The 23,998-nt window shown below is 65.7% G+C and overlaps 3 protein-coding genes across 4 annotated transcripts; 2 read left to right on the top strand and 1 right to left on the bottom strand.

The window, feature by feature from the left end:
• The first annotated feature begins 3,543 nt into the window (after positions 1-3,543).
• Positions 3,544-7,151, top strand: KREMEN2 (kringle containing transmembrane protein 2). The gene is made up of 9 exons (XM_058286757.2): positions 3,544-3,897; positions 4,070-4,244; positions 4,878-4,969; positions 5,047-5,171; positions 5,275-5,428; positions 5,676-6,008; positions 6,078-6,203; positions 6,288-6,366; positions 6,565-7,151. The coding sequence occupies exons 1-9, from the start codon at positions 3,810-3,812 to the stop codon at positions 6,773-6,775; spliced, it is 1,383 nt and encodes a 460-aa protein (XP_058142740.1). The 5' UTR covers positions 3,544-3,809; the 3' UTR covers positions 6,776-7,151.
• A 795-nt stretch (positions 7,152-7,946) lies between these two features.
• Positions 7,947-10,773, top strand: PAQR4 (progestin and adipoQ receptor family member 4). The gene is made up of 3 exons (XM_058286589.2): positions 7,947-8,302; positions 9,226-9,447; positions 9,573-10,773. Exons 1-3 carry the CDS (start codon positions 8,137-8,139, stop codon positions 10,004-10,006), a joined length of 822 nt encoding a protein of 273 aa, XP_058142572.1. The 5' UTR covers positions 7,947-8,136; the 3' UTR covers positions 10,007-10,773.
• Positions 10,774-10,792: 19 nt separating this feature from the next.
• Positions 10,793-22,037, bottom strand: PKMYT1 (protein kinase, membrane associated tyrosine/threonine 1). 2 transcript variants are annotated; one of them, XM_058286587.2, is made up of 9 exons: positions 21,922-22,037; positions 21,483-21,590; positions 14,133-14,665; positions 13,000-13,493; positions 12,335-12,441; positions 12,054-12,226; positions 11,779-11,969; positions 11,130-11,273; positions 10,793-11,041 (listed from the first exon to the last, which is right to left on the bottom strand). In XM_058286587.2, the coding sequence occupies exons 3-9, from the start codon at positions 14,481-14,483 to the stop codon at positions 10,930-10,932; spliced, it is 1,572 nt and encodes a 523-aa protein (XP_058142570.1). In that variant the 5' UTR covers positions 14,484-14,665; positions 21,483-21,590; positions 21,922-22,037; the 3' UTR covers positions 10,793-10,929. The 2 variants fall into 2 exon arrangements, with proteins under 2 accessions (XP_058142570.1, XP_058142571.1); XM_058286588.2 differs by having other exon boundaries at positions 11,130-11,225.
• Between the last annotated feature and the right edge of the window lie 1,961 nt (positions 22,038-23,998).

The following is a 23,998-nucleotide window of genomic DNA, read 5'->3' as shown; positions in this document are numbered from 1 at the left end:
CACGTCACCTGGACCTGAGGGGCGTCCTGCAGGGGTGCTGAGGGTGCGTCCCAGGCCTGCTTCCAGAGTGTTTGGGGGGAGGGGGACAGCGAGGGAGAGCGGGGTTGGTGGGGAGAGCGGGGCAGCAGGGCAAGTGGCACTCACCTTCCCGCCCCACACCATCTGTTTCTGGAAGCCGATCGTGGGTGGCTCCTGACCTGCTGGGGTCCTGGCCCCCAGCCCCACAGGGCCAACCCTGTCTGCAGACAGCCCGACCCTCCCCCCAACCTCTAGGAAGGAGCCCAGAGCTCGGACTGAAAGTAAAGCGCTTCCTGGGCCTCATTCTGAGAGGGAGGGACGGGCAAGAGACCTTTGAGACAAGCCCCTCCTCAGTGCCCAGAGCTGCCTTTGTGGGCGCCCCTCCGTGGCTCTCCCCAGGAGCCCTGAGCTGGCCCCAGCTGAGGAGGAGGGGTCCGCAGGAGTTCTCAGGCCAATGGCTCCTTCTGGTCTGTTCTTAGAACCTGGTTGTGACTGCTGGAGGGGCCTGGGTTGGCGAGGGCAGCCGGGGGGTCAGACATCAGGCGGAGAAGGCGCTGGCCTGGCCCCGGGAGGCGCAGCAGCAGAAGAGGCAGAGCCTTCGAAGCCAGAGCCGCGTGGGCCAGGCGTGCCAGCTGCTGTGACGAGCACGCCACCCCCATCTCGGCCAAACACAATAGACGCTGCCTCCTGGCTCGGCTGAGCCCAGTGCTGCGGGGGCTGGTGGGCGGGTAGCCCTGCGGAGGTCCTCCGGGGATCCAGCTCCTTCCACCCTTCACCTGCTGACCAGGGAAGGAAAGTGGCCACTGCTGCAGTGGGCCAGAGCCGAGGCTACACCCGTGCTTTCCGTAGTTGGCGTGGGTGCAAAACTGCTAGGGATCTGGTTCAGTGCAGGTTCTGACTCGGGAGGGTCTGGGCTGATTCAGGTGGGGCCGGGAATCTGCATTTCTAATCATCTCCGGAGAAGGGATGCTGCTGGGACGGAGGCGTGCTTTGAGGACCCAGGGTGTCACCTCGGCCTCCATGCCGTGGCCTGGCACAGGGCAGGGAGACCGGCTGTTCCCGCAGCAGCTGGAGGAGCCAGCGCCAGCCAGCACGGGGCGGGGAGGCAGGCAAGGCACGCCGCCACCAGGCACGGGGCAGTGGCAGCGTTTGCCACTGAGTGAGCAGGGGCCAGTCATGACCTTGGTGCCTCTCAGTAGGGGGCCCCTCGAACCCCACCCCAGGGAGGCCCCAGCTCCCAAGAGAGCCCATGGCTGCCTCCGGATCTCACAGGGGCACAGGAGCCCCTCCCTCCCTCGAGCCCCCGCCCACCTCCGCGGGGATCTGTGCCCCCCCTTTCCCCGCCTTCACCCCATAACTGGTATCCTGGTTCACTGCCCCCTCCAGGACCTGCCCAGCAGCCTTGGCAGGGGGGACATAAGCGGTGAGTCCCAAAGGAAACAGTATCCCCTCTAGAAAGATGAAGAAACTGAAAAAAGGAAAGCAAGGGTGGCCGAGCCACATGGGGGTGGGTCCCAGGGGTGCCGCCTCAGGCTGCAGACTTGGGGTCCAGCCTGCCCCGGCTCCTCCAGTCCGCACACTCAGCACCTGTGCCCTGGCACCAGGTTGTGGAGTCATGATCTGAACCTGCCTCCCCGCCTCCTGGGAGCCTGGTGGGGACAGTGGCCTGGCACTTCCCTCCGGGCGCCAAGCCTCGACCTCGTCCGTCTCCCCAAGGCAGACGGTGCGGCACCCGGGAGGAGCCAAGGGCAAGGCTGCCCCGGGCCCTCGAGTGTCTCCCGCCTGCGCCCCAGCCCTCCCTGCTGTCCCCGTTCCCCTTGGAGGGGACAAGACAACAGCGCGCCTGGCCTCCGCAGAGTCTCAGGTGGAGGGGACCCTGGGAGGCGGTGCCCCTGTGCCATGGGCTGGCTGGCCCCCTGACCCTCTCGGCCTCAGTGAAAAGAGCTTCTGGAGAAACTAGGTGCGTCTGCTCACGACAGGGGCAGGGGGTGGTGGCAAGTGGGGAAGGGCTAGACACTGCCCTGAGGTCTCTGCAGAGTCGCACCCCCGAAGTCAGGTGGGTTGGGCAGGGGACCTCTGCCAGACCAGTGGCTGGTGACCTTGTGCAAGTCACACATGTGTCAGAGCCCCAGTCTGTCCCCTGCAGGGTGTCTGACGCTTGTGGATGGGGAGGGCCGGGGCGTTCCTTGGTTCTCAGAGGTTCCCTGAGCAACTTGGAGCTTGCAGTGGGACACCCGGCACCTGGTACCTAGAGTCTCAGGACTGGACTCATCCGACCCCCACCCCCATCGCAGGACAGGAGCCTGGCTGGGGGGCGGAGGGGACTGGCGGGGGGTAGAGGGCAGCCTCAGGGGCCAGCAGGGCGGTCTTCTCCAGCCGCGTTTCTCCAAGAGCAGTCCTGGTTGCCCCCACCCCCAACCGGTGGGCGGGTGAGGACCCCCTCTGTGGGTCCTAGCCCAGGACCACGGCGGCCACTGCGCCCCCAGCCAGCCTGAGCAGAGAACCCGGGCGCGGCCCTCGGGTCCCGCCAGCCCAGCTCCTTCCAATGGCGGTCCACGAGCTCCCACCGCGCTTCTCCGTGGGCGCGGGGACTGGGGCGAAGGGCTGGCGCCGGCATGGGCAGGGGTGGGGTGGCTGGACTTAGGGGCAGGGGGCTCTGGCCGGAGGCCGGGGCGGGAAGACGAGCTGGGAGACCCCCCCCCGCCGCCCCCTCCTCCCCCGCCCGCCCCCGCACCTGCGCTGGCCTCCCCCCAAGCCCTGGGGGCAGCGGGCAGGCGGCGCTGGGACATCAGAGGACTCGAAGGAGTCGGGGCCCGGGGGAGGGGGCGGGGAATTCCCCCCCACGCCTGCCTGGGCCTGCTCCCCTCCCCCTCCCCAGCCAGGTGGGGGGCACCGCTCGGGGAATTCCACGGCGCTGCGACGGCTCCGGCGAGCCTGGGCCGGGGTCCTGGGGAGGGACGGGGGGGGGGGAGGGGACGAGGGGCACAGCTGCCTTCCTTCCCAGACGCCAGCTGGCCCTGCCCGTCCGCGACCGGGGCGTCCACGGTTCCGCCTGTCTGGGGGGGTGGGGTGAGCGAGGCGCGGGAGGAAGGAGCGTGAGGATCGCGAGAGGGTGTGCGTGGGGGCCCCTGACATTGACTGCGCGCCTGAGATTGCGAGCGTACACTTGAGTGAGGCCGACTCCGTGGAGTGCGGGGCGCTGCGGTCGCGCGAGGTCGCCACCTCCGTCCGCCGTTAGGGTCCTTCTGTCTGCCAGTCTGGCCTGCCCGGCTCCAGGCACACCCGCGGGAACCCGCGCGGACCCTGGCAGGGGTGGGGGCGAGAAGGCGCGCTCCGGGGCGCCGGGGCTCCCGGGGGGCGGGCGGGGAGGCGTCTGGACCTGCTTCTGCGCTCCAGTCCCGGGCGGGGCTTCCCGGTCTCCCTCAGGGGGAAGGAGGGACCCGGGGGGAGGGACGCGCGGGGGGCGGGAGCCATCGCGGTAGAGACCTGGGCGAGCGAGACGCAGAGAGCGAGGCGCCGCGGGAGGGGGCGCGTGCGGGGGCCGAGGCACGGCCGGGAGGACAGGGAGGCAGAGAAGGGGCACGCCCGGCCAAAGACCCCCAAGTAGGGGCAGGGACAGAGACCCTGAGAGGCGAAGCCCCCCTCCGGAGATATTTCCCCCGCCCCGCGCCCGGGGTCGGACTTGGACAGACGGAGGACAACGCCCCCAGGTCGCCTGGGAGACCTCTGAGCGACCCCGGGGGCGGCGCGCACCGTGTCCGGGCTGGGAAGACCTCCGCTTGGTGGGGGCGATGGGGACAAGGGCCCTGCCGGGCCTCCTGCTCCTCCTCCCGCTGCTGCGGCCGCGCGGAGCCTCGGCGGGGAGCCTGCACAGCCCAGGTGAGTCGCGGGCGACCTGGCCGTAGGCCCCCCCCAGCCCCCGTGCCCAGGGCGCGGCCCCCGAGGCCAGGGAGGGGGCAGAGCAGGTGGCCGAGCAGCTGGGCAGCCGCCCGGGGCCCCCGCGGGGGCGGCGGAGCGTCGGCCACGCCCCAGCCCCGCGGGCGCCGTGCAGGCCTGTCCGAGTGCTTCCAGGTGAACGGCGCCGATTACCGCGGCCACCAAAACCGCACGGGCCCGCGCGGGGCCGGCCGCCCATGCCTCTTCTGGGACCAGACGCAGCAGCACAGCTACAGCAGCTCCAGCGACCCCCAAGGCCGCTGGGGGCTGGGTGCGCACAACTTCTGCAGGTGGGGGCGGGCTGCGCGGCGGGGCGGGCGGGACGCGGCGGGCGGGCGCGGGACGTGGCCCGCGAGGGGCCTCCGGCGCCCAAATCGGCAGAGCCCCGGGTCAGGGCCAGCAGCGATGGCCCGCGCCTGGCCCGCCGAGGGCTCCCGCAAGCCGGGCGGTGCCCGAGGGCGGACGCTGGGGGAGAGGGGGGCAGGGCGGCTGCCCGGAGGCGCGGGGCCCGTGCGGCGCGGGCGGTCTGGGTTCCCAACTGACCCGCAAAGCTTCAGGCTCCCACTCGTGCCTTCAAGCGGGGGTACCGAGGCGAGGGGAGGAACTGAGGCCCACGGTTGGGTGCCGGGCGAACACCACGGAGGGTCTCGAGGTCCCCAGATAAGAGATGGGGTCCGAGCCCCAGCCGACAGCCAGGAACCAGCCCTCAGGCCCGCTGACTCCCCACGATCCACCTGGAAGACGACGTCCAGGAGCACGTGGGCAAAGTTCGAATTTGCGGGAGAAGGAGGAGCAGCTGACAAGGAACCTCTAACCCGCACCGGCCCTTTGGTGGCCCCTGTGGCCTGGGCCGTGGGGGTGCCGGGCCTGGGATGTGGGGCTCTTGGGGCGAGGGCACCCCGACCGCTTCCCCTCACCCGCAGGAACCCAGACGGGGACGTGCAGCCGTGGTGCTACGTGGCCGAGACCGAGGAAGGCATCTACTGGCGTTACTGCGACATCCCCACGTGTCACAGTGAGTGGGCCCGGAGGGACTGGGGGGTTGGGTGGCACCGTCGGAAGCGCTGGAGCCTGACTCCGCCGCCCCCTCAGTGCCCGGGTACCTGGGCTGCTTCGTGGACTCGGGCGCGCCCCCGGCCCTGGGCGGCGCCAGCGGCACCTCCACGAAGCTCACCGTCCAGGTGTGCCTGCGCTTCTGCCGCTCCAAGGGCTACCAGGTACGGCGCGCGGCCAGCCCTGCCACCGGCGCCTGCCACTCCCGCCCGAGCCCCACCTCCCACCCCGACCCTGCCCCTGGGGTCACCCGCTGTGTGCCCGCAGCTGGCGGGCGTGGAGGCTGGCTACGCCTGCTTCTGCGGCTCTGAAAGCGACCTGGCGCGGGGGCGCCCGGCCCCGGCCACCGACTGTGACCAGATCTGCTTCGGGCACCCGGGCCAGCTGTGCGGCGGCGACGGGCGCCTGGGCATCTACGAAGGTGAGGAGCGGAGGGGACCCAGGCGGCCTGGGTGGGGGCCAGGTGTGCCAGGCCCTGGCAGGGGGGCGGAGTCGGGGAGGTGCGGCCCGAGGCCGCGGGCGGGGCTTCCAGGCGGGCTGGTAGGCGGAGCTTACGGGGGGGGGGCTGATGGGCGGAGCTTCCAGGGGCGGAGGCGGGGCCTGGCGCGGGCTCCGCCCCGGGGCGGGGCCGGGCGGGCCGCCGGAGCCTGAGCTCCGCTCGCCCGCAGTGTCCGTGGGCTCTTGCCAGGGGAACTGGACGGCACCGCAGGGCGTCCTCTACTCCCCGGACTTCCCGGACGAGTACGGGCCAGACCGGAACTGCAGCTGGACGCTGGGGCCCCCGGGCGTCGCCCTGGAGCTCACCTTCCGCCTCTTCGAGCTGGCCGACCCGCGCGACCGCCTGGAGCTGCGCGACGCCGCCTCGGGCCGCCTGCTCCGCGCCTTCGACGGCGCCCGCCCGCCGCCGCCCGGGCCCCTGCGCCTGCGCGCCGCCGCGCTGCTGCTCACCTTCCGCAGCGACGCGCGCGGCCACGCGCAGGGCTTCGCGCTCACCTACCGGGGTGAGGTCCGGCCCGCCCCTCCCGGCGCCCTCCCGCGCCCCCGCCGGGCCCTCACGCCCCTCTCCGCAGGGCTGCAGGAGGCCGCCGCGGAGCAGGCTCCTCCCCAGGACGCGGGCCAGACGCCCGCAGCGCCCCCCGACGGAGCCAACGTGAGCTGCAGCCCCCGGCCGGGGGCTCCGGAGGCCGCGATGGGGGGTGAGGCGGGCGAGCCAGGCGGGGGGGGGTTTGGGGGCGCGGCTCCCCGAGGTCTCGGCCCTCACGGCGCCCATGTCCCCGCAGCCCGGGTCTTCTCGACGGTGACAGCCGTCTCGGTGCTGCTGCTGCTGCTCCTCTCGCTGCTGCGCCTGCTGCGCCGACGGTGCGGGCGCTGAGTCCCCCGGGGTGCAGGGGCGCTGGGGCGAATCCGGGCGAGCCGCGCGCTTAGGGAGGACCTCCTGCGGTCTGGAGGGAGCCAAGCCTTGGAGCCACACAGGGCAGCGGGCGTGGGGTCGCCCGGAAGCAGGGGTGCTGGAGACTGGGGTCGGGTCGGGTCTGGCTGACGTCTGCTCCCCTCTAGGACCTGTCTGCTGGCTCCGGGGAAGGGGCCTCCGGCGTTGGGGCCTTCCCGGGGCCCCGGGAGAAGCTGGGCAGTGTGGTACCGCCGGCCGCGAGGGGTGGCCCTGCCGTGCCCCCCTGGAGACCCCCAGGCTGAGGGTCCGGCCGCGGGCTACCGGCCCCTGAGCGCCTCCAGCCAGAGCTCCCTGCGGTCGCTCATCTCCGCTCTCTGACTTGGGACCCTCAGGGTCGTGGGACCCTCCGCCGGCAGGATGGACACCTGAGATGCCACGTGCACCCTCCCTCGGTCTTCTGCCCCCTTAAGGGCACCTCTGGTCACCTCGGGGAAGGCAGGAGTCGGACAGGAAGGGTCTGTGCTCCCACGGCATCTTGGCCCTACCCTCGGGGTCCAGATGGCGGAGGCCACGGCAGGAAGAAGCCAGCGCCCCCACCCCATGGACACTGATGTGGGGCAGGGTCCCTAGTTTCAGGGATATTTGGGCCCCTCTTGAGATGGTCCCACGCTACTGCCCTCAGGAAGAGGTCGGAGGTCAATAACATTGGTCAAAAGACCAGCTACAGAATTCAAATAAAGGACCTATTTTGGTACGGGCCTCGGCGAGTTCTGGGGGAGGAGCTATGTAAATGAGGTAATAGGGCGGGAGGTGGCGCTGCACATGCAAATGAAGGGCACGAGCGTGACGGGTCTGGGACTCGCGGGGCTGGGTGGGCGGGGCTGTGCAAAGCGGAGCCGCCGCCGCCGGGGCGACCTTTCTCCCCCGGCCTCCCTCTCCCTTTCCCTCCAGTTTCCAGCCGCCCTGGGCGGGGTGGGGAGCGAGTCGGCTCAAAGGGCAGGGCCCCGCCCGAGGGCGCGGAGCGCGTCCCGCACGCCCGCGGAGGCCCGGGCAGCTCGCGGCGTTCTGCGGCGCTCCGGGAGAGGCGAGCTGCGGGAAAGGTCACTGCGGGGGTGGGGGCGCGCCGGCGCCGGGCCAGCACCTTGGACAGAGCACGGGCGGCGGGGTGGGGCTGGGAACCCGGCTGGGCCCGCGAGGGTGGCTGCCCCAGGGCGCGGCGCCACGGGGGTCGCGTGGAAGGCTTGGGCGCGCCCTGCAGGCGAGCGCCAAGGCCCGCCGTGGGCGCTCCCGAAGCAGGGCAGCGGCGCCCGGGCGCTCGGCCCGGAGTGCAAAGGGGCTGGCCCCGGGCGCTTCGGCCACCCAGGCGGGGAGGGACCGCCGCCGGGCGCGCCGATTGGCCCGCACCGCGCTGACGTCAGGAGCCCAGCGCGCGAAACCGCGGCGGGCCCGCGGGGGGCCGGGGCGGGGCCTGGGGTGCCTTCCCGCGTCCTGCCGCACCCGTCCTGCCGGCTGCGGCGAGAGCTCCCGCGGCCGCTGCCGCGTCCAGCTGCCCCTGCGGCCGCCCGCCTCGGAGGTCCCGCCCCGCGCCCTGCAGCCGGCGCGTCCTTAGCCCGCCCCAGCGGCGCGGGGGCGCCGGGGCTCGCGCGTGCGCAGCGCGGAAGAGCGCCGGCCGGGACCCCCGGACCGGCGCGTGCGCGGACGGAGCGCGCGGGGGCCGGGCGGGCGCGGCGCGCGGGGCCATGGTCTTTCTGGCGGGGCCGCGCCTGCTGGACTGGGCCAGCTCGCCACCGCACCTGCAGTTCAACAAGTTCGTGCTGACGGGCTACCGGCCGGCCAGCAGCGGCTCCGGCTGCCTGCGCAGCCTCTTCTACCTGCACAACGAGCTGGGCAACATCTACACGCACGGTGAGCCCGCGCCCCGCGCCTGGGCGCCCGGGCCCTGGCACGGCCGGGAGCCGCGGGGCCCGGGTTGCCCTTGTCCAGGGTGGCGCTGCCCGCTCCCGCCTCGTCGCCCGGAGCCCCGCGGGGAAGGAGCCGGAGGTCCGGCCGCTCCGGAAACCCCGCGCCCCGCCACCCTCCGTCCTGGAGATGGGTGCTGACTGCCGCGACAAGGGGCGCGGGAGAAGCCCGGCCCCGGCCCTGCCCAGCAGCCGCGGGCCCCGCCTGGAGGCGGCCCCTGCCTGCCCGCCCCGCGGCCGGTTGCGCTCTGCTGACACAGCCCGGCCCGCCCTTGAGCTGCCCAGGGCGGGCCCAGCTTTGGCGCCTGCCTGGCCTGGGGACTCTGAGGCCCGGCCGGACCCCACCGAGGGTGGGCAGCCACCCCCGCCCGCGGTGCCCCCGCCTGGCCCCGGTGTGGCAGAGCCAGCGGGAGTGGAGCGCCCGAGCTGGAGACCAGCCCCTTGGCGCATCCTCCGCCCGCCGGGGCGCCCCAGGCCTTGCTTTTAATAGTCGCTCACAAGAGGGAGTGAACCCAGGTCCTCCGGTCACGGCCACCGCATCCTCCTCAGAGCCAGTCCCCCAGCTTCTGTTGACCCCCCAGGCCAGGCTGGGGCCTGCTAGCGGGGGTGCTGAGAGCAGCTCAGCTCAGCTGCCCCAGCTGGGCCGCTGGTCTCTCCCAGCCCTGCTCCCTCACCTGCCAAGTGGGGGTGACGGCCCCTCCCTCCCAGGACTGTGGTGAGGCACCAAAGTGAGCGAATGTCCCGGGCTGGCAAGAAGCTAGCCCCGCATGCTGGCGGCCCCCTCAGCCTTGTCACAGGCCTGATGGCTAGACCCGCCACAGCTGTGGCTCGCCCCCAGGCACCGTCCCACAGGGACTGTCTCTTCTCCAGGGCTGGCCCTGCTGGGTTTCCTGGTGCTGCTGCCAATGACGGTGCCATGGGGCCAGCTGGGTAAGGACGGCTGGCTGGTGGGCACCCACTGCGTGGCCTGCTTGGCGCCCCCCGCAGGCTCCGTGCTCTACCACCTCTTCATGTGCCACCAAGGGGGCAGCGCCGTGTACGCCCGGCTCCTCGCCCTAGATATGTGCGGGGTCTGCCTCGTCAACACCCTGGGTGAGCCAGGGCCGGGGGCAGCTGGGGAGGGGGCGGCTGGGAGGCTGGCGTGAGCCCTGGCTAGCTGGGTAGGGACGGGCAGGGGGCCGGGGACTGACGGGGCCTTCCCCCCCTCTCCCCCGCAGGGGCCTTGCCCATCATCCACTGCACACTGGCCTGCAGGCCCTGGCTGCGCCCGGCCGCCCTGGTGGGCTACACTGTGCTGTCGGGGCTGGCGGGCTGGCGGGCCCTCACGGCCCCCTCCACCAGCGCCCGGCTCCGGGCCTTCGGCTGGCAGGCCGGTGCCCGCCTCCTGGTGTTTGGGGCCCGGGGCCTGGGGCTGGGCTCCGGGGCCCCCGGATCCCTGCCCTGCTACCTGCGCATGGACGCGCTGGCGCTCCTCGGAGGGCTGGTGAACGTGGCCCGCCTGCCAGAGCGCTGGGGGCCCGGCCGCTTCGACTACTGGGGCAACTCGCACCAGCTCATGCACCTGCTCAGCGTCGGCTCCATCCTGCAGCTGCACGCCGGCGTCGTGCCTGACCTGCTCTGGGCCGCCCACCACGCCTGCCTTCCGGACTGAGTGCCTCTGCCCACCCTGGACCTGCAGCGCCCCGCTTCATCAGCCACTCGGCAGGGGGCTGGCTCCCCGGACGCCTGCAGCACCCCTGGAACTTCCAGGCTGGGAGTTCTGTCTGTCCACCCGTCCTGCCATGCGGACTAGCCTCGTCTCCTCCCTGCATTGGAGTGGCAGCGAGCCCTGCCTGCACCCTTTTTCTGCAGGGAACTCTTGCTCGGTCACATCAGAGAGAAACTTTCCCTTTCCGAGCCTCAGTTTACCCTCTGACATCTGAGGGCTGGGCTCTTGTTTTACTCTTAACAGTGAAAGTCTTGCCAGCTTGCCTGCCTCCTGGGCCCTCCCCCGGGGCACCTTCTGGGCTTCTTGAGCTCCCCTTCTTCCTGCATGCCAGCCCTCCGGCTGCCTGACGTTTGCCCGCCCCTTCTCCCTTCTGCGCAGACCGTGGAGTGAGGGGCTACAGGCAGCCCAGTTCCAAGCCGGCACAGACCCTTCTTGTTCCGGGTTGGCCCAAGGGGCAGGCGGCAGCCGCCGCTGCTTTTCCGTGGGCGGCTGGCACGGAGACTTGGAGCTGAAGGCTCCCGCCCGCGCCCGCCCATCAGCAGGTGCCCTCCGCCTCGAGTGCCGTCTCCGATGGCTGGTGACGGCCGTGATGGCCCGCTGGAGGACGTGTGCTCAGGAAACCACCCTCTGCCCTGCCGGGCCCCTGGCTGCTGTGGCAGGGCCGGCTCCCGGGGCAACTTCAATAAAAAGGGGCAGGAGGCGCTGCGTTGCCCCTGAGCAAGCCTGGGAGCTCCCAAAACTCAAAGACGTTTTATTAGGCACAGTCAGGCAGGGTGGGCCGTGGGGGTCCCTGGGGGGCACCAGCGTTCGAGGGGGCGCAGGGGAAGGGGTAAAAGCTTAAAAGCCCAAGGCTGGGCTTGGGGGGCTCAGGTTGAGTCCAGCGAGTCCTCAAACAGGCTGAGGAGATTCCGAGGCTCGAAGGCGGGGAAGGAGCGGGGAAGAGGCTCCGAGTCAGGGTCACCTAGGTCCAGGGGCTCCCTGGGGGGGCGGGGAGAAAAAAGAGAAGTGGCCCCAGGATGCGAGGCCAGCCCCACCCGCCCGCACCTGCGGCCCCAGGTCCGCTCACCTGTGTGAGCTGCGCTGGGCGGCCGGGGAGCCACCGCGGGGGGTGGAGGTGCTCCCAGCAGCCCTGGCCAGGGCGGCGGCCGGGGAGAGCGAGGGCCTGAGAGACAAGCGGGTCGGGGAGGAGGCCGGGGAGTGCAGGCCAACACTGTCCCCAGGCACAGCCGGTCAGGGGCAGTGAAGACACGGCGTGACAAGGTTACTGCTTTCAACGCCGTAAACCTGAGCCCGCCCGCGGCCACCTCTCTCCTTTTCCAGAAGGAACAGGCTCAGGCTGGGCCAGCTCTGAGGGACTTTTGGTGACTGAAGCTCATCTGCCACCCCACGCCCACCTTAATGTGCCCCAGAGCTGTGGGGTGCCACAGGGAGGAAGGGGTTAATGGTGCTTCTGTTCCTAAGAACTGTCTCAAGAGCCACCCCCAGGTGGGGTCCCCCGGTGGGACTGCACGGTGTCCCGCAATCCCCCCCCCCCGCCATGGCACTGCCCGAGGGCCAAGCAGCCAGTTCTGCTGCCGCTCTGCAGGTCTCCGTCCCCACCCAGAGTCCACCCGGCCGGCAGGGCCCCACTGGCCTGGGTTCCCTTCCAGGCTCAAGGGCGGCCAGGCGCCCAGATCCAGTGCTGACCCCCCACTCCAACCTGCAGGCTCACCCACCCTGAGCTGTCTTCGTCCCAGTTGCTGGAGAAGCTGCAGTCCCGGGGGAGGCCACAGGTGGGCGGGGTGGCCGGAGGCCCGGGCTGGGGGGCTGGTGAGCTGGGTGGGGTGGCCGGTGGGCCTGGGGGCTGCAGCCAGCTGGCAGGGTGGGCCAGCTGGTGGCAGAGCCAGCACAGCAGGGCAAGCAGGGCCTGTGGGCAAAGGGGCCATTGGGGTGGGGCCAGCCCTGAGGCTGAGGGGGGCAGGCGGGGCGGCCAGGGCTGCTCCCCCCTTACCTGCCACAGGGCCCACCCTCGACCCAGGGCTTCGGCCGCCGTGTGCCACAGGACACTCCAGGGCCGCGGCCGCCGGAGCGCGGGCAGGGCCAGCAGGGCCTCAGCTGTGGCCCGCAGCTCGGGGTCTGGCTCCAGCATCATGGCGAGGACAGTGCGCAGCTCAGACGACAGGCCTGTCCCCAAGGCAGGTGAGGGTCAGGGGCTGGGCGCTCGCGTGCTCTCAGCCAGCCGTTCCCTCCCCGGGCCTGTCCAGGACCCCACGTGGCTTGCCCCCCACTCACTAGCAGTGAACTCGGGGGGCAGGTAGCCCTGGCGCAGCTGCTGCCAGCCCTCGCCACCATGGGGCAGCTCCATGTTGCACGCCACTTCCAGGATGGTGAGGCCCAGGCTGGGAGGAAGGACAGAAAGGGGCGGGGTGGGCCTGGGGACCCAGGCTGCCCTGGAGAGGAAGGTGGGCGGGGCCCCAGCCTTCCGCCCTGAGCCAGGGCGGGCATGGAGGAGGGGCAGGGGCTCTGAGAGGCCCCCTGCAGGAACGCCGGAGCATCTCCAGGCAGGACGGGGGCCATTTCAGGAAGGGGCTCCCCGGCCCGCGTGCCATGGCAGGGGTCCTCAGCCGCCACGGGGCAGGCACTGAGGTTCTAGGGTCCGTATCGTTGTGAGGTTGCTAGAATTGGAGGCGGCTGGTGGAGGCCAGGCCAGGGCGGTCAGCGTGGACCGCAGTCCACGGAACTGCACTGCCCGGCTCAGGTCCAGCGCCACCACTCGCTGGCTGTGGACGTCCCCCACGTCCTGCTCAGCCCAGGCCTGGTCCCAGCAAGCTCTCCAGGGCGGAGGGGAGAGCCCCTGACCCTGGACAGCAGCCCCAGCCTGGCCGCGGCCACAGCCACAGCCCCACGCTGCCTGCCCCCAGGGTGACCCCGCGGCCCTGCCGGCACCCGGGCCTCACCTGAACACGTCCGCCGCCGTCCCGTAGGAGCCCTGCAGCAGCTCGGGGGCCATGTAGCGGGGGTCCCCCTCCTGGGCCTCGCCGGCTCCGGGCACCCCCAGCTGCACCAGCAGCCCGAAGTCCCCCAGCTTGCAGCGGCCCCGGGGCCCCAGGAAAATGTTGGCGGGCTTGACGTCGAGGTGCACCAGGCCTTGGCCGTGCAGGTGGGCCAGCGCGAGCAGGCTGTCCCGCAGGTAGCCCCAGACCTGGGCCTCGGGCAGGCCGGAGCCCCAGGCCTCGCAGTGCTGCTGCAGGCTGGGCCCGCACAGCTCCGTCTGCAGGTACAGGATGCCGCCCTCCTCCCAGGCCCGCTCCAGCCGCACGCAGCGCGGATGCTGCCCCACCTTCTCGTGGCCGCCCACCTCCGCCAGCTTGCGGGCCCGGTCCTTGGGGCCCCGGAAGGGCGACATGGCGCGCTTGACCGCATAGAGCCGGCCGTCCTCCTTGGAGCGCACCTGGAAGGGAGGGGCGCCCGCAGGCAGGGTAGGGGTGCATGGGCTGCCCGGGGGGAAGGCGGTGTGGGCCGAGGGTGCGGCCCACTGTGCAACCCGCCAGCTGCTGCCCTCTGGAGACCCTTGCCTGCCGCCCAAGGCAACTGGACCACGCTCCATAGAGGGGCCTCCTTGGTGGTGGTAGAAAAGGGGGCTGGGGGCTGGCTGCAGAGCCCCGCCCGCCGGGTCGCATACTCGCAGTGGAACACACACAGAAGGGTCTGGAAGGGGCACCCCCCTCAGCAGTGTGACTCCCCCTGCAAGGACCGACCAAGGGGCCTGCTTGGTCTGTACGACAAAGCCATATTCATGGGGACGCGTGCAAGGAAAACTAACTGACGTTTTAAAGGAAATAGAGATGACCGAGAAATACATTTTAAGCAAGGCGGGCCCGGCGTAGCCTGAGCGCCTGCCCGCTCGGGAACGGGCAGCGCGCCAAGAACCCCAGCGCGGCTGGCAGTGCGGGGGCGGCGGCGGAGGCCCTCTGGCGTGCCAGGGGCGCCGGGGAGGCCGCGGGGGGCCTGAGCGAGCGGCCACAGGAAGCCCGGGGGGCGGCGGGCGGCGCGGGGGGCGCGGGGGGCGCGGGGGCGCCGCGGCACTCACCCTGAAGACCTCCCCGTAGGAGCCGTGGCCCAGGCGGCCGAGCCTCTGGAAGCTCTGCTGGAAGAAGGTCTCGGGCCGGCTCGGGTCGTAGCCGGGGCTCTGCAGGGTCTCGGAGAACTCGGCCCGGAACGACACCCTCCGCGGCCGGGGCTGCTGCCAGCCCGGGGTCCGAGGAGGGAAGAGGCGGCTGACGGGGACGCTGCCCTTGGCGGGCGGCCGGGGCGGGAGGCTGCGGCTGAGCCCCCCGGGCCTCTTGAGGGAGAAGCCGGGCTCGGCGTGGCGGAAGTAGGCGGGGACGGGCGCGGGGGTGCCGCTCAGGGGCGGCGGGGTGCCCTCCGCGGGCACCGGCATGGCCAGCGCGGGGCGCGGGGCGGGGGCGGCCCGGAGGGCGGGGCCCAGGGCGGGAGAGCGGCCCCCCGACGGCGCCCGGGCGGCGGCGCGCGGTCAGCTGGGCCCGCGGAGGCGGCGCGCGAGGGCCACGTCCACGCCGCGCGCGCGTCCTCTAGGCATGAACGCCGAGGAGCGACGAGCACCTGCGGGCAAAGGCAGAGCACAGGCGGGCTGCGTCGCCGTGTTTTTTGGGGTAGAGAATAGAAACGCGAGGTGACAGCCACACGGCCCTTGTCCGCGGGGCGCCCGCGGTCTGGGCGAGGAGGTGAGGCGGCAGCGGCTCGGGAGCCAGGCCGCCCGCGGGGAAGCCCCGCCTCGCCCCCAGCTGGCTGTCCCGGGGGTCGGCTAGCGCCCTCCTCCGAGCCCGCGCCGTGGGAACGCCCGCAGGCCCACTCTCCCTCGGCTCCAAACAGCAACACTCTGAAATCCTCGAGTCTTTTTTTCACAGCAGTGCTGCCCAAGTGGAGTCCACTGCTAGAGGGCAACACCAGGGGGCCTGGGGACCCTCTCCCGGGCAAAACAGACAGAGCCGGTGAAAAGTACTTAAAAACAACCATTTACAGTCTCTGGAAAGGGTCCTAAGGGCATAGATCAAATGAACATAGAAAATACACTAAATCTAAGAAGAGCAAGACCCTGTGGGACTTGAGCCATGACCTGCTCCAGGCCTCCCCTCCATCCGGAATGACCGAATGACCGAAGCACGTAAGATGGGCTCCCTCTCCACCGGCTCCCAGGTGAGGTTGGGGTGCCTTCCCAGGAGGCCCAGGCCTCCAGCTACCTGTTGCAGGGCCTCCATGCCAGGGGAGGGCGGCAGAGGCCAGGGCTCTCCCCCTTCCACCCAGCTCCCGTTCACAGACTGGAGGCCCTGCTTTAGGAGCAGGGAACTGGGGACGCGGGCCCTGACTGCTTCCACCCCAGCTGGCTCACAGGGTGGGGGCTCCACTTCACGAGAGGCAAGCTGGGAAGTCCAGAGGCACCGCCCCCACCCAGCGCACCGCCTCCACGCGGCTGAGTCGGAGGGCCCGCACCGCTGTCCCAGCCCTCCGCTCCGGAGCCGCGGCTCAGAGGCTCAGGTGGAGGCAGGCCCTAAAACAAAACACCGACGTCATCTGAAACCACTGCCATCCCAGGGTGACTATGTGTGTGCCCAAGAATGTGCCCGCTGAGGAGTGAAAGCAGAAGCTTCACCTGCAGGGGAAAGAGACTCCATTAGAGAAGTCCAGCCAGTCACTAGTAAACAAGGGGGCTGAAGGACCAGTGTCCAGAGCTGCTACAACATATTATCTAAAATGTCCAGTGATCAACAGAAAAATCTACGAGACAGAACAGTGTGAGCCATACACAGGGGAAAAGCCGACAGCAGAAACTGCCTGTGACGGGGCCCAGATATTGGACTTAACGAAGACCTCTACGCAGCCATTTTAAGTATGTTCACAGAATAAAGGAAGCAAGCTTCAAGACGTCCAGGAAGCATGAGAACTATGTCTCACCAAATGGAGACTATCAATAAGGAGACAGAAATTATTAAAAAAGAGCCAAATGGGGATTGTGAAGGTGAAACATACAACAACTGAAATAAATTCACTATAGGGATCAACAGTAGAATTAAACCAGCAGAAAAAATAATTAGCAATCTTAAAGAAAGATGGATAGAGATGATGCAATCCAAAGAACAGCAAGAAAAAAGAATGCAGAAAAGAGAATAGAGTCTCAGAGAAATATGAGAAACCATCCAGTATATCAACATATGCATAACGGGAGCACAGAATGAAAGAGGGTGAGAAGGGAGGAAATAAAATAATGACCGAAAACTTCCCAAATTTGAGACAAAACAATAATCTTCTAATCTTAGATGCTCAATGAACTCCAAGACAGATAAATGCAGAGAGACCCATGCATGGATGCAACATAGTAAAATTGCTGAAAGCCTAAAAGGAGGAAAAAATCTTGAAAGCAGCAAGAGGCAGGTCATAAAGAAACCCCTCCCAATGAGGTTAACAACTGACTTCTCATCAGAAACAGGAAAGGGAAACGGATGTGGCTCAACCAATTGGGCTCCCATCATCCATATAAGAGGTCCAGGGTTCGATGCCCAGGGTCTCCTGGTGAGGGTATGCTGGCCCACATGGCAAGCTGGCCCATGCGGAGTGCTGGCCCATGTGGGAGATGCAGCCCCATGCAAGAGTGCTACCCTGCGTGGACATGCCACCCCACGCGGGAAAGCTGCCCTGCACAGGAGTGCCAGCTGACTCGGAGCTGGTGCAGCAAGATGACACAACAAGACACAAAAAAGAGACGAAATAAGAAGACAGAGCAGAACAGGAGCTGGGGTGGCACAAGAGAGTAATCGCCTCTCTCCCACTCCAGAAATTCCCAGGATTGGTTCCCGGAGCCGCCTAATGAGAGTACAAGCAGACACAGAAGAACACACAGTGAATGGACACAGAGAGCAGACAATAAGGGGAATGGAGGATGGGAAGAAATAAATAAAAAATAAATGTTTAAAAAAAAAACACCCCCGGATAAACAAAAACTAAGAGAATCCCTTGCTAACACACCCACTGTACAAGAATACTAAAAGAAGCTCTTCAGGCTGAAAGCAAGTGACCCCAGACAGTAACTCTAAAAATAAAAAAAAGCACAGGTGAGTAACCATTAAAAGACACTATAAATGCATATTTCTCATATTTCTTTTAAATCTTAATTGATTTAAAAAGAAATTGTTATTAATACCACTAAATGGTACACTTAAAAATGGTTAAAGTGAGGCATTTTTAAAAATGTTACTGTGATCAAAATTAAAAACAAGACATCTCAGATTTTAAAAAAAGCAATTGTATGAAATAATTACATATAATTGTAATGATGGACATATAACATATAGATGGGAGAAAAGCTGTATTGGACTAGAAAATTACAGGTGGTAACCCAAACCCAGAGGAAGACCTGGAAAGAACCAGATTAATACCACAAGCGCAGTTGAGGCAGGTTAGTATAGAGAAAAGAGGGAAGACCTGGCAGACCCAGCAGGGAACATGGCTGTGAGACCATGCCCGGAAACGCCCTGCTACTAAGAAAGCCAGAAAGCACTGTCTAAACTAAAGTATTTAAATGGCTAATTCCAGGGAAACTTTATTAATTAGAAATCTAAACTGCTTGATGATAACAAAAAGTGGCTTTATAACAGAGAAACCTGTCAGAAGCCACCTCAATCTGCATATTAAAGTGGTAGTAAAGGAAAATAATCTTGATTTCATTGGTAATCTTAGGTTTTCATAAAATAATGGATAAAATTGTTTTTCCTGCACCGCTAAAGTAAAATATCTGTTAATTAATGTAATCATGGTAAAGGTGTAAAAGTAAAAAGTAAAGTACTGGGAAACGGACTTTGGCCCAGTGGTTAGGGCGTCCGTCTAACACATGGGAGGTCCCTGGTTCAAACCCCGGGCCTCCTTGACCCGTGTGGAGCTGGCCCATGCACAGCGCTGATGCGCGCAAGGAGTTCCCTGCCACGCAGGGGTGTCCCCCGCGTAGGGGAGCCCCACGCGCAAGGAGTGTGCCCCGTAAGGAGAGCCGCCCAGCGCCAAAGAGAGTGCAGCCTGCCCAGGAATGGCGCCGCCCACACTTCCCGTGCCGCTGACGACAACAGAGGCGGACAAAGAAACAAGACGCAGCAAAAAGACACAGAAAACAGACAACCAGGGGAGGGGAGGGGAATTAAATAAATAAAAATAAATCTTAAAAAAAAAAAAGTAAAGTACTACAGTAGTTAAGCTCTTTTAATATGTTATAAACAGTATTTAAAGTATTTAGAAAGTGTATAAAAATTAAGAGAGAGACTTCAGCATTGTCAAACTCTATCATGTATTCAAACCAGGTCTTCTGTACCCTGCATGGTGCCTCTCCATTTGAGTTAATGATTAAGTCAGTCACTACGACCCCTAAAATAATAAAGTCATCTACCACATCTCTGGCTATGCTCCTGAGGTGGATGGAGAGTACACTGCGTTGCTGGACTCCTGCAGCAGCTGGCCGTGGCTGAGTATGGCCAGGTTTACGATGGGCACTGCCTCCACACTGGCTCTGTGTCTTTGCACCAGGTCTGTGAAAGATTGGAGCCCCTCTCTAGGGCCAACAGTGCTGCAGCATGCTGGCTGTGTGAGGGACATATCAAGTAGAGCAATGATTATCCGAGTATTGTGAGTAGTAGTACTTAAGCAAACACAACTGGCATTATGGCCTGCTCCCACGGAGTATGGTATTGCAAACCAGGAGCTTAGGTCTGTTAACTGCAGCTCAAAAAGGAACTTATGCCTTAATTAGTGCATTGAGGAGTATTAAATTCTGTACCTCTTTGCCTGATGAATATGATGGTACCTCTTCTATTCTAGATCATATGCAGAAGGATATTTAACATGGTATTCTTAACCCATTTTTTAGGTAGTTAATGAATGTGCCTATAAGATAATGGAATGGCTCTCTTAAGTACTGTCTCTATTTTGCTTGCCATACGCTTGTCTTGCTGTTCCCTGTGTTGTCTTCGTGAGTTTACGTCTAGGGCAGTGCCTCTCCTCATACCTCTCCTAGCTGTGCTAGGCATAACCTCCGCCATGGGAACTGGGGTTGGCAATTTACACCAACCCCAGCAGGTCTACCACAATCTCTCCCTAGAGTTAACCAGAGGCATAAAGGAGTTTGAGGAGGAATGCTGTTTCCCATCAACTCTGGGAGGACGCAGCCTCGGGAGGCACCTGGCCTTTCTCATTCTGATGGCCCGTTACGTTGTGACTGGCCCCCTTTTCAGGCCCGCTTACCACCATCTTCTTTATCCTTTTAGTAGCGCCATGTATCTTAAACTCTAACAAAGTTTATTTCTTCCAGCATCAATGCCTTCCAGAACAAGGTATTAGTCACGTGGGGATTTCATCCAGTTCCAACCACAGTGCCAGACCTGTCTTCCCTCAACCTCAATAGAATAGCCAGAGGGTTTTACACTCTGTCAGACAGGGCCTGCCCCCCTAAGCAGCAGGAAGCAGCTTAGAGGAATGACCGCGCCCTTCAGTGTGTAATAAGGGCGTAAACTCTCCGAGGGGGGAGTTGAGGCAGGTTAGTACAGGAAAAGAGGGGAGACCCAGCAGACCCAGCAACCAGCACGGCTCCGAGACCCTGCCTGGAAGCCCCCTGCTACTAAGAAAGAAAGACCCCCCTAGACTCTAGCCATGAGGGACCATTTGGAACTCTTTCCAGGGTCAAGGGGAAGCCCCAGATACCCCCAAACAACAGGCCTCCCCACTGGCCCCCTGAAAGCTACAAGTGGGGGGGGGCAACCAATCAGAACAGGAAACAGTTGAGGCCTTTCCCCAATATTAGGGAGAAGAGGAAAGGTCTTAAAAAGACCAGACCTGGGGGCCCACATGAGTGGCTGATCCTTTAGCAAGCCCACAACCATGCCTTGGGTTGTGAACTCTTCTCATTCTCTTGTTTCTTAATAATCTCTTTACTCCCTTGCCTACCCTATGGCGTGTCCTTAAATTCCTTCATGCGACACAGCCAAGAACCTAGAAGTCCAGAACCCAGAGCGTTCTAATACGGTGAATATATACTTGCTTTCCTTTCTTCTCTCAACCTCTTTAAGAATTTAAAGAGGACCTAAATAAAAGGAAAGACACCGCCCCCACTTTCATGGATAGAAGATGTAACATAGTTAAAGATGGCAAGACTCCACAAATTGACAGATACAGTGCAATCCTTATCCGAATCCCAGCTGGCTTCTTAGCAGGAAGTGACAAGTTGATCCAAACTTCGTAGGAAAATTCAAGGGACCCAGAACAGCCAAAATAAGCATGAAAGAGAAAAACAAAGTTGGGGGCTCACACATCCCGATTTCAACACTTACTACAAAGTTCCAGTAACCAAGGCAGCGTAGTACTGGCATGTACCACAGACAAACAGATTAATGGAACAGAATTGAGAATCCAGAAACCAACCCTCACAATTATGATAAATTAATTTTCAAAAAGGGTGCCAAGACAATTCAAAGGGGAAGAACAGCCCTTTCAAGAAACAGGGCTGGGACAACTGGCTATCTACATGCAAAACACATTTAGCAGCAAAATCTGGCCAGATCTGTTTTTCCTTCTTAGTGTGAATATTCATACATTTCATGGCAGAAATACTATGCTTGGCTGTGGAGTGGTGTCCCAGACCCACGGGGGTTCTTACATAATCTGCCGTACATGGCAGAGTAGCTTTCTGAAATCTGACATTTGAATTTCAAAACCCACCTGGCCCCACGGTCTGTGGGCCTGTTAACACTGACCTCAAGGCTGTTACTACCCACATCGCTCAGTGCTCAGCGGAGTAATGCACAAGGACAGTGGGTGACAGGGGCTGTGTGTGCTGGGGCAGCGGGAATGTTGGGTTTGAAACAAAAACCAGAAAAGCTAGGGCGGTCCAGTTTTGAGAGAAAGACACAGTGTGTCAGACGGTGGCACAGCCAGCAGGTGCAACTGCAGGGGGAGGGGGCAGACCTCCTGAAAGGTGTCCTCGACCCCCAACCCCCAGTGAGCGGAGGGACCGCCCCCCCCCCCCCCCCCCCCCGCCCCGGGGCCTGCCTGGAAGACTCGCCCCACATCCCGTGAGCACCTTCCCTCTGCCTCTCTCCACCTCAGGAACCCCCCGGGGGCTGTCAAGCTGAGGAGTTAGGCTCCTTAGGCTGCTGGCTGCAAGTACAGCCTCCAGCCCCAGCCTTGGGCCCCCGCAGGGACAGCCTTGCATCTTAAACCTGCTCTCGGGTCATCCCACCGTCCCTTACGTGGCACCTTGGCCGGGCCACACCAGGCCTGGGGAAGGGATGGGGGCAGGTGGAAAGGAGCGGGGGCTCGGGGGCGAATGCAGGGGTGACCCCGAGCCCAGACAGCGTCCCGGGGCTTCGGCACCGGGGCCTGCCCGCCTCACCCGCTCGCCGGGCCGCACACAGCTGCCGAGCACGGTCTCCTGCGCTAGACTGTGAGTTCCTCCGGGGCAGGGCCACGGCTGAGTCACCTCCGGGGGCGTCGGGAAACCCTGGGGAGCACAGGAAAGGGGCGGTCCCCGCGGGCAGGGCTGCAGGACCTGTGGCAGGTGGGCGGGCTTTGCCCGGGGGAGGGGGCTTCCAGGTGAAGGAGGCTGAGGATGAGGGGGGGCACTGGAGAGAAGGGGCCACCGCGGGGGACGCGGCCCCAGGAGCAGAGATCGCGGCCCGCGGAGGGGCTGTCGGCCTTGGGCAGGGAGGGGCGGGGCTGCCGGAGGGGCGGGGAGGGCCGGTCCCTGAGGAGGGGGCTCGCGGGGACGCGGGCGAGGCCGGGCCGCGAGGGGCTGTCCCGCCCGGGGGCCTGCGGGCCCGATCTCGGCTCACCTGGGGCGGTGGGCGGGGCGCCGCGCAGCGAGGTCCCCGACTCCGAGCCGGGCGGAGGCCGCGGGGGCCCTGGGGGCGGCGAGGCGGGCCGGGGTCTGCCGTCGACCGCCCCCGACGCCGGGGCGGAGGGCTCTCGGGAGGGGAACGGCCCGGGAACGCGCGCCGGCCCGGCTCGCGCCAAAAATTCCAAACCGGCCTCGAGGCCCCGCCCAGGAACGCCCCCTTTCCCCGCCCCTGCCCCGGTTCGGCCTATCGGAGGCGCTCGGGCCGCTGGGGCCCCGCCCACCACGTCCGGGCGTGCGCGTCGCCGGGCGCGCTCCGCGGGCCGGCGCTCTCCTTGCGCAGGCGCAGGGCGGCCCGGCGCGGGCCCGGGGCGGGGGCGGCTACGCGGTCACGCGGTGGAGCGGGGGAGCGGCGCGGGGGCCGAGGCGCGCGGGGCCCTGCTGCGGGCTCCTGAACGCCCCCGCGACGCCTGGCCGCGCCCTGGCTCCGCGGCCCTCCCTGGCGGCCTCGGCCTCCGCGTCTCCAGAAGGGGCGGGACGGGAAGCCCCGCGGCCCCCGGAGACCCCGGCCCGGCTCGCCGCTCCCCACCCGCGCGCTCGATCCCGCAGCCGGACCGACGCGCCCCACCCCCGGGCTCGCGGCTTCGGGAGCCTGGGAAAACCGCCTCCTCCCGGGAGGCCTCCGGGCCTCGGCCCCCGCGCGGCCGCGCTTCCCCTTCCCTGGCCGAGAGCGAGCTCAGCTCCGGGCCCCCTCCGCGGCCCCCGGCCGACGACCTTGGGACAGCCCTGGGCTCCCTAAGCCTCGGACGCCGGGACGGGATGATCCCCTGAGCGGCTTAGCGAGGCCGGCGCGGTTCCCGCAGCCCGTGGGGGTGGGGACGGCTCCCTTCACCGAGGGGACTTCCACCCCTTTATGGGGAGGGGCGGGGCCGCTGCCCTGTGCCACCTGCGTCGCCTCTCGGCCTTACTCGTGCCTCTGCGCCTCCCGCTCTCTGAACTTCTAGCCTCTCTGTGTTTATCGCGGGCCACCGGGACGGGGGGGGGGGGGGGCCCGCACTGCGGATCTGGTAACAATTAGAATCTTCGCTCCTGGTCCTCAGGGGTATCCCAGTTAAACCCACTGGCTTTATCTTCATCCCATTTCATAGCTGGGGAAATGAAAGCCCAGAGAGGGCAAGTGGCTTGCCCAAGCAGCCTGGGGGGGGGGAGGGGTGGAGGCTGCCTCGCTGGCACCCCACCCTCCAAGGGGGGTTCTTTCTCCAGGCTCTGTCTCAGCTCAGCCACGCACCCACCCCACTCCCAGCTCTGATGGGCAGTGGACTGCAGGGCTCCCGGCCCACGCTGGCACCTGCGCCCACAGCTCGCCCTGCCCTGGACTGGGCCAGCGCCAGGGGAGAGCCCCACCAGCGTGCTGGGCTAGGTCCAAGGCCCCAGGCCTCCCTGGGGGCCACAGCCCTTCTCTCCTTAGCATATCATTAGCATCTCTGGCAGCCAGACCCGTATGACTCACTGGTTCCTGGTTAAAGACCCCAGGGGCGGCCCCGGGGGGCCTGGAGAGCCAGGAGGCCCCTCTCCCACTGCCTAGAGCCACTTGTGCCAGGCGACTCCAGGAGTCCTGGACTCAAGCCCCCTTCCAATGCCCACTCTTAGAATCTGGTTGACAATGATGTATGCACAAAAATATATTTTTTAAACTCCAAAGCACGCTTCCAGTGGACATTGCACTGCGGGGGGAAGGGCTAGGAGTGAATTTTAGGTGCAGATAGCAGGGTAAGCACAGGGATGTTTGGGCTTCAATCCTGCTCTGCTGCTTGGTAGCTGTGCCACCTTGGGCAAGTTGCTTGATGCCTCTGAGCCTCAGTTTCCACATTTGTAAAATGGGGATATTAATGGTACCTCCTGGGAGCGAACGGGGCTCAACTGCTAGAGCATCCACCTACCATCTGGAGGGTCCAGGGTTCAAACCCAGGGCCTCCTGACCCGTGTGGAGCTGGCCCGTGTGCAGGGCTGCTGTGGCAAGGAGTGCCCTCCCACTCAGGGGCGCCCCCTGTGTAGGGATCCCCCACGCGCAAGGA

The sequence above is a fragment of the Dasypus novemcinctus genome, chromosome 23, assembly GCF_030445035.2.
Source record: "Dasypus novemcinctus isolate mDasNov1 chromosome 23, mDasNov1.1.hap2, whole genome shotgun sequence".
Taxonomy (NCBI): domain Eukaryota; kingdom Metazoa; phylum Chordata; class Mammalia; order Cingulata; family Dasypodidae; genus Dasypus; species Dasypus novemcinctus.
This window is presented reverse-complemented; position numbering and strand designations above follow the sequence as displayed.

Bases quoted from the DNA above. Each gene is read 5' to 3' on its own strand.
- KREMEN2 (XM_058286757.2), top strand. From the start codon at position 3,810: ATGGGGACAAGGGCCCTGCCGGGCCTCCTGCTCCTCCTCCCGCTGCTG. The intron at 5,172-5,274 runs GTACGGCGCGCG...GTGTGCCCGCAG, and splicing joins GCCGCTCCAAGGGCTACCAG to CTGGCGGGCGTGGAGGCTGG. The intron at 5,429-5,675 runs GTGAGGAGCGGA...GCTCGCCCGCAG, and splicing joins GCGCCTGGGCATCTACGAAG to TGTCCGTGGGCTCTTGCCAG.
- PAQR4 (XM_058286589.2), top strand. From the start codon at position 8,137: ATGGTCTTTCTGGCGGGGCCGCGCCTGCTGGACTGGGCCAGCTCGCCA. The intron at 8,303-9,225 runs GTGAGCCCGCGC...TCTCTTCTCCAG, and splicing joins GGGCAACATCTACACGCACG to GGCTGGCCCTGCTGGGTTTC. The intron at 9,448-9,572 runs GTGAGCCAGGGC...TCTCCCCCGCAG, and splicing joins CTGCCTCGTCAACACCCTGG to GGGCCTTGCCCATCATCCAC.
- PKMYT1 (XM_058286587.2), bottom strand. From the start codon at position 14,483: ATGCCGGTGCCCGCGGAGGGCACCCCGCCGCCCCTGAGCGGCACCCCC. The intron at 13,494-14,132 runs GTGAGTGCCGCG...CCTCCCTTCCAG, and splicing joins CCTACGGGGAGGTCTTCAGG to GTGCGCTCCAAGGAGGACGG. The intron at 11,042-11,129 runs GTGAGCGGACCT...CCGCCCCCCCAG, and splicing joins GCCCAGCGCAGCTCACACAG to GGAGCCCCTGGACCTAGGTG.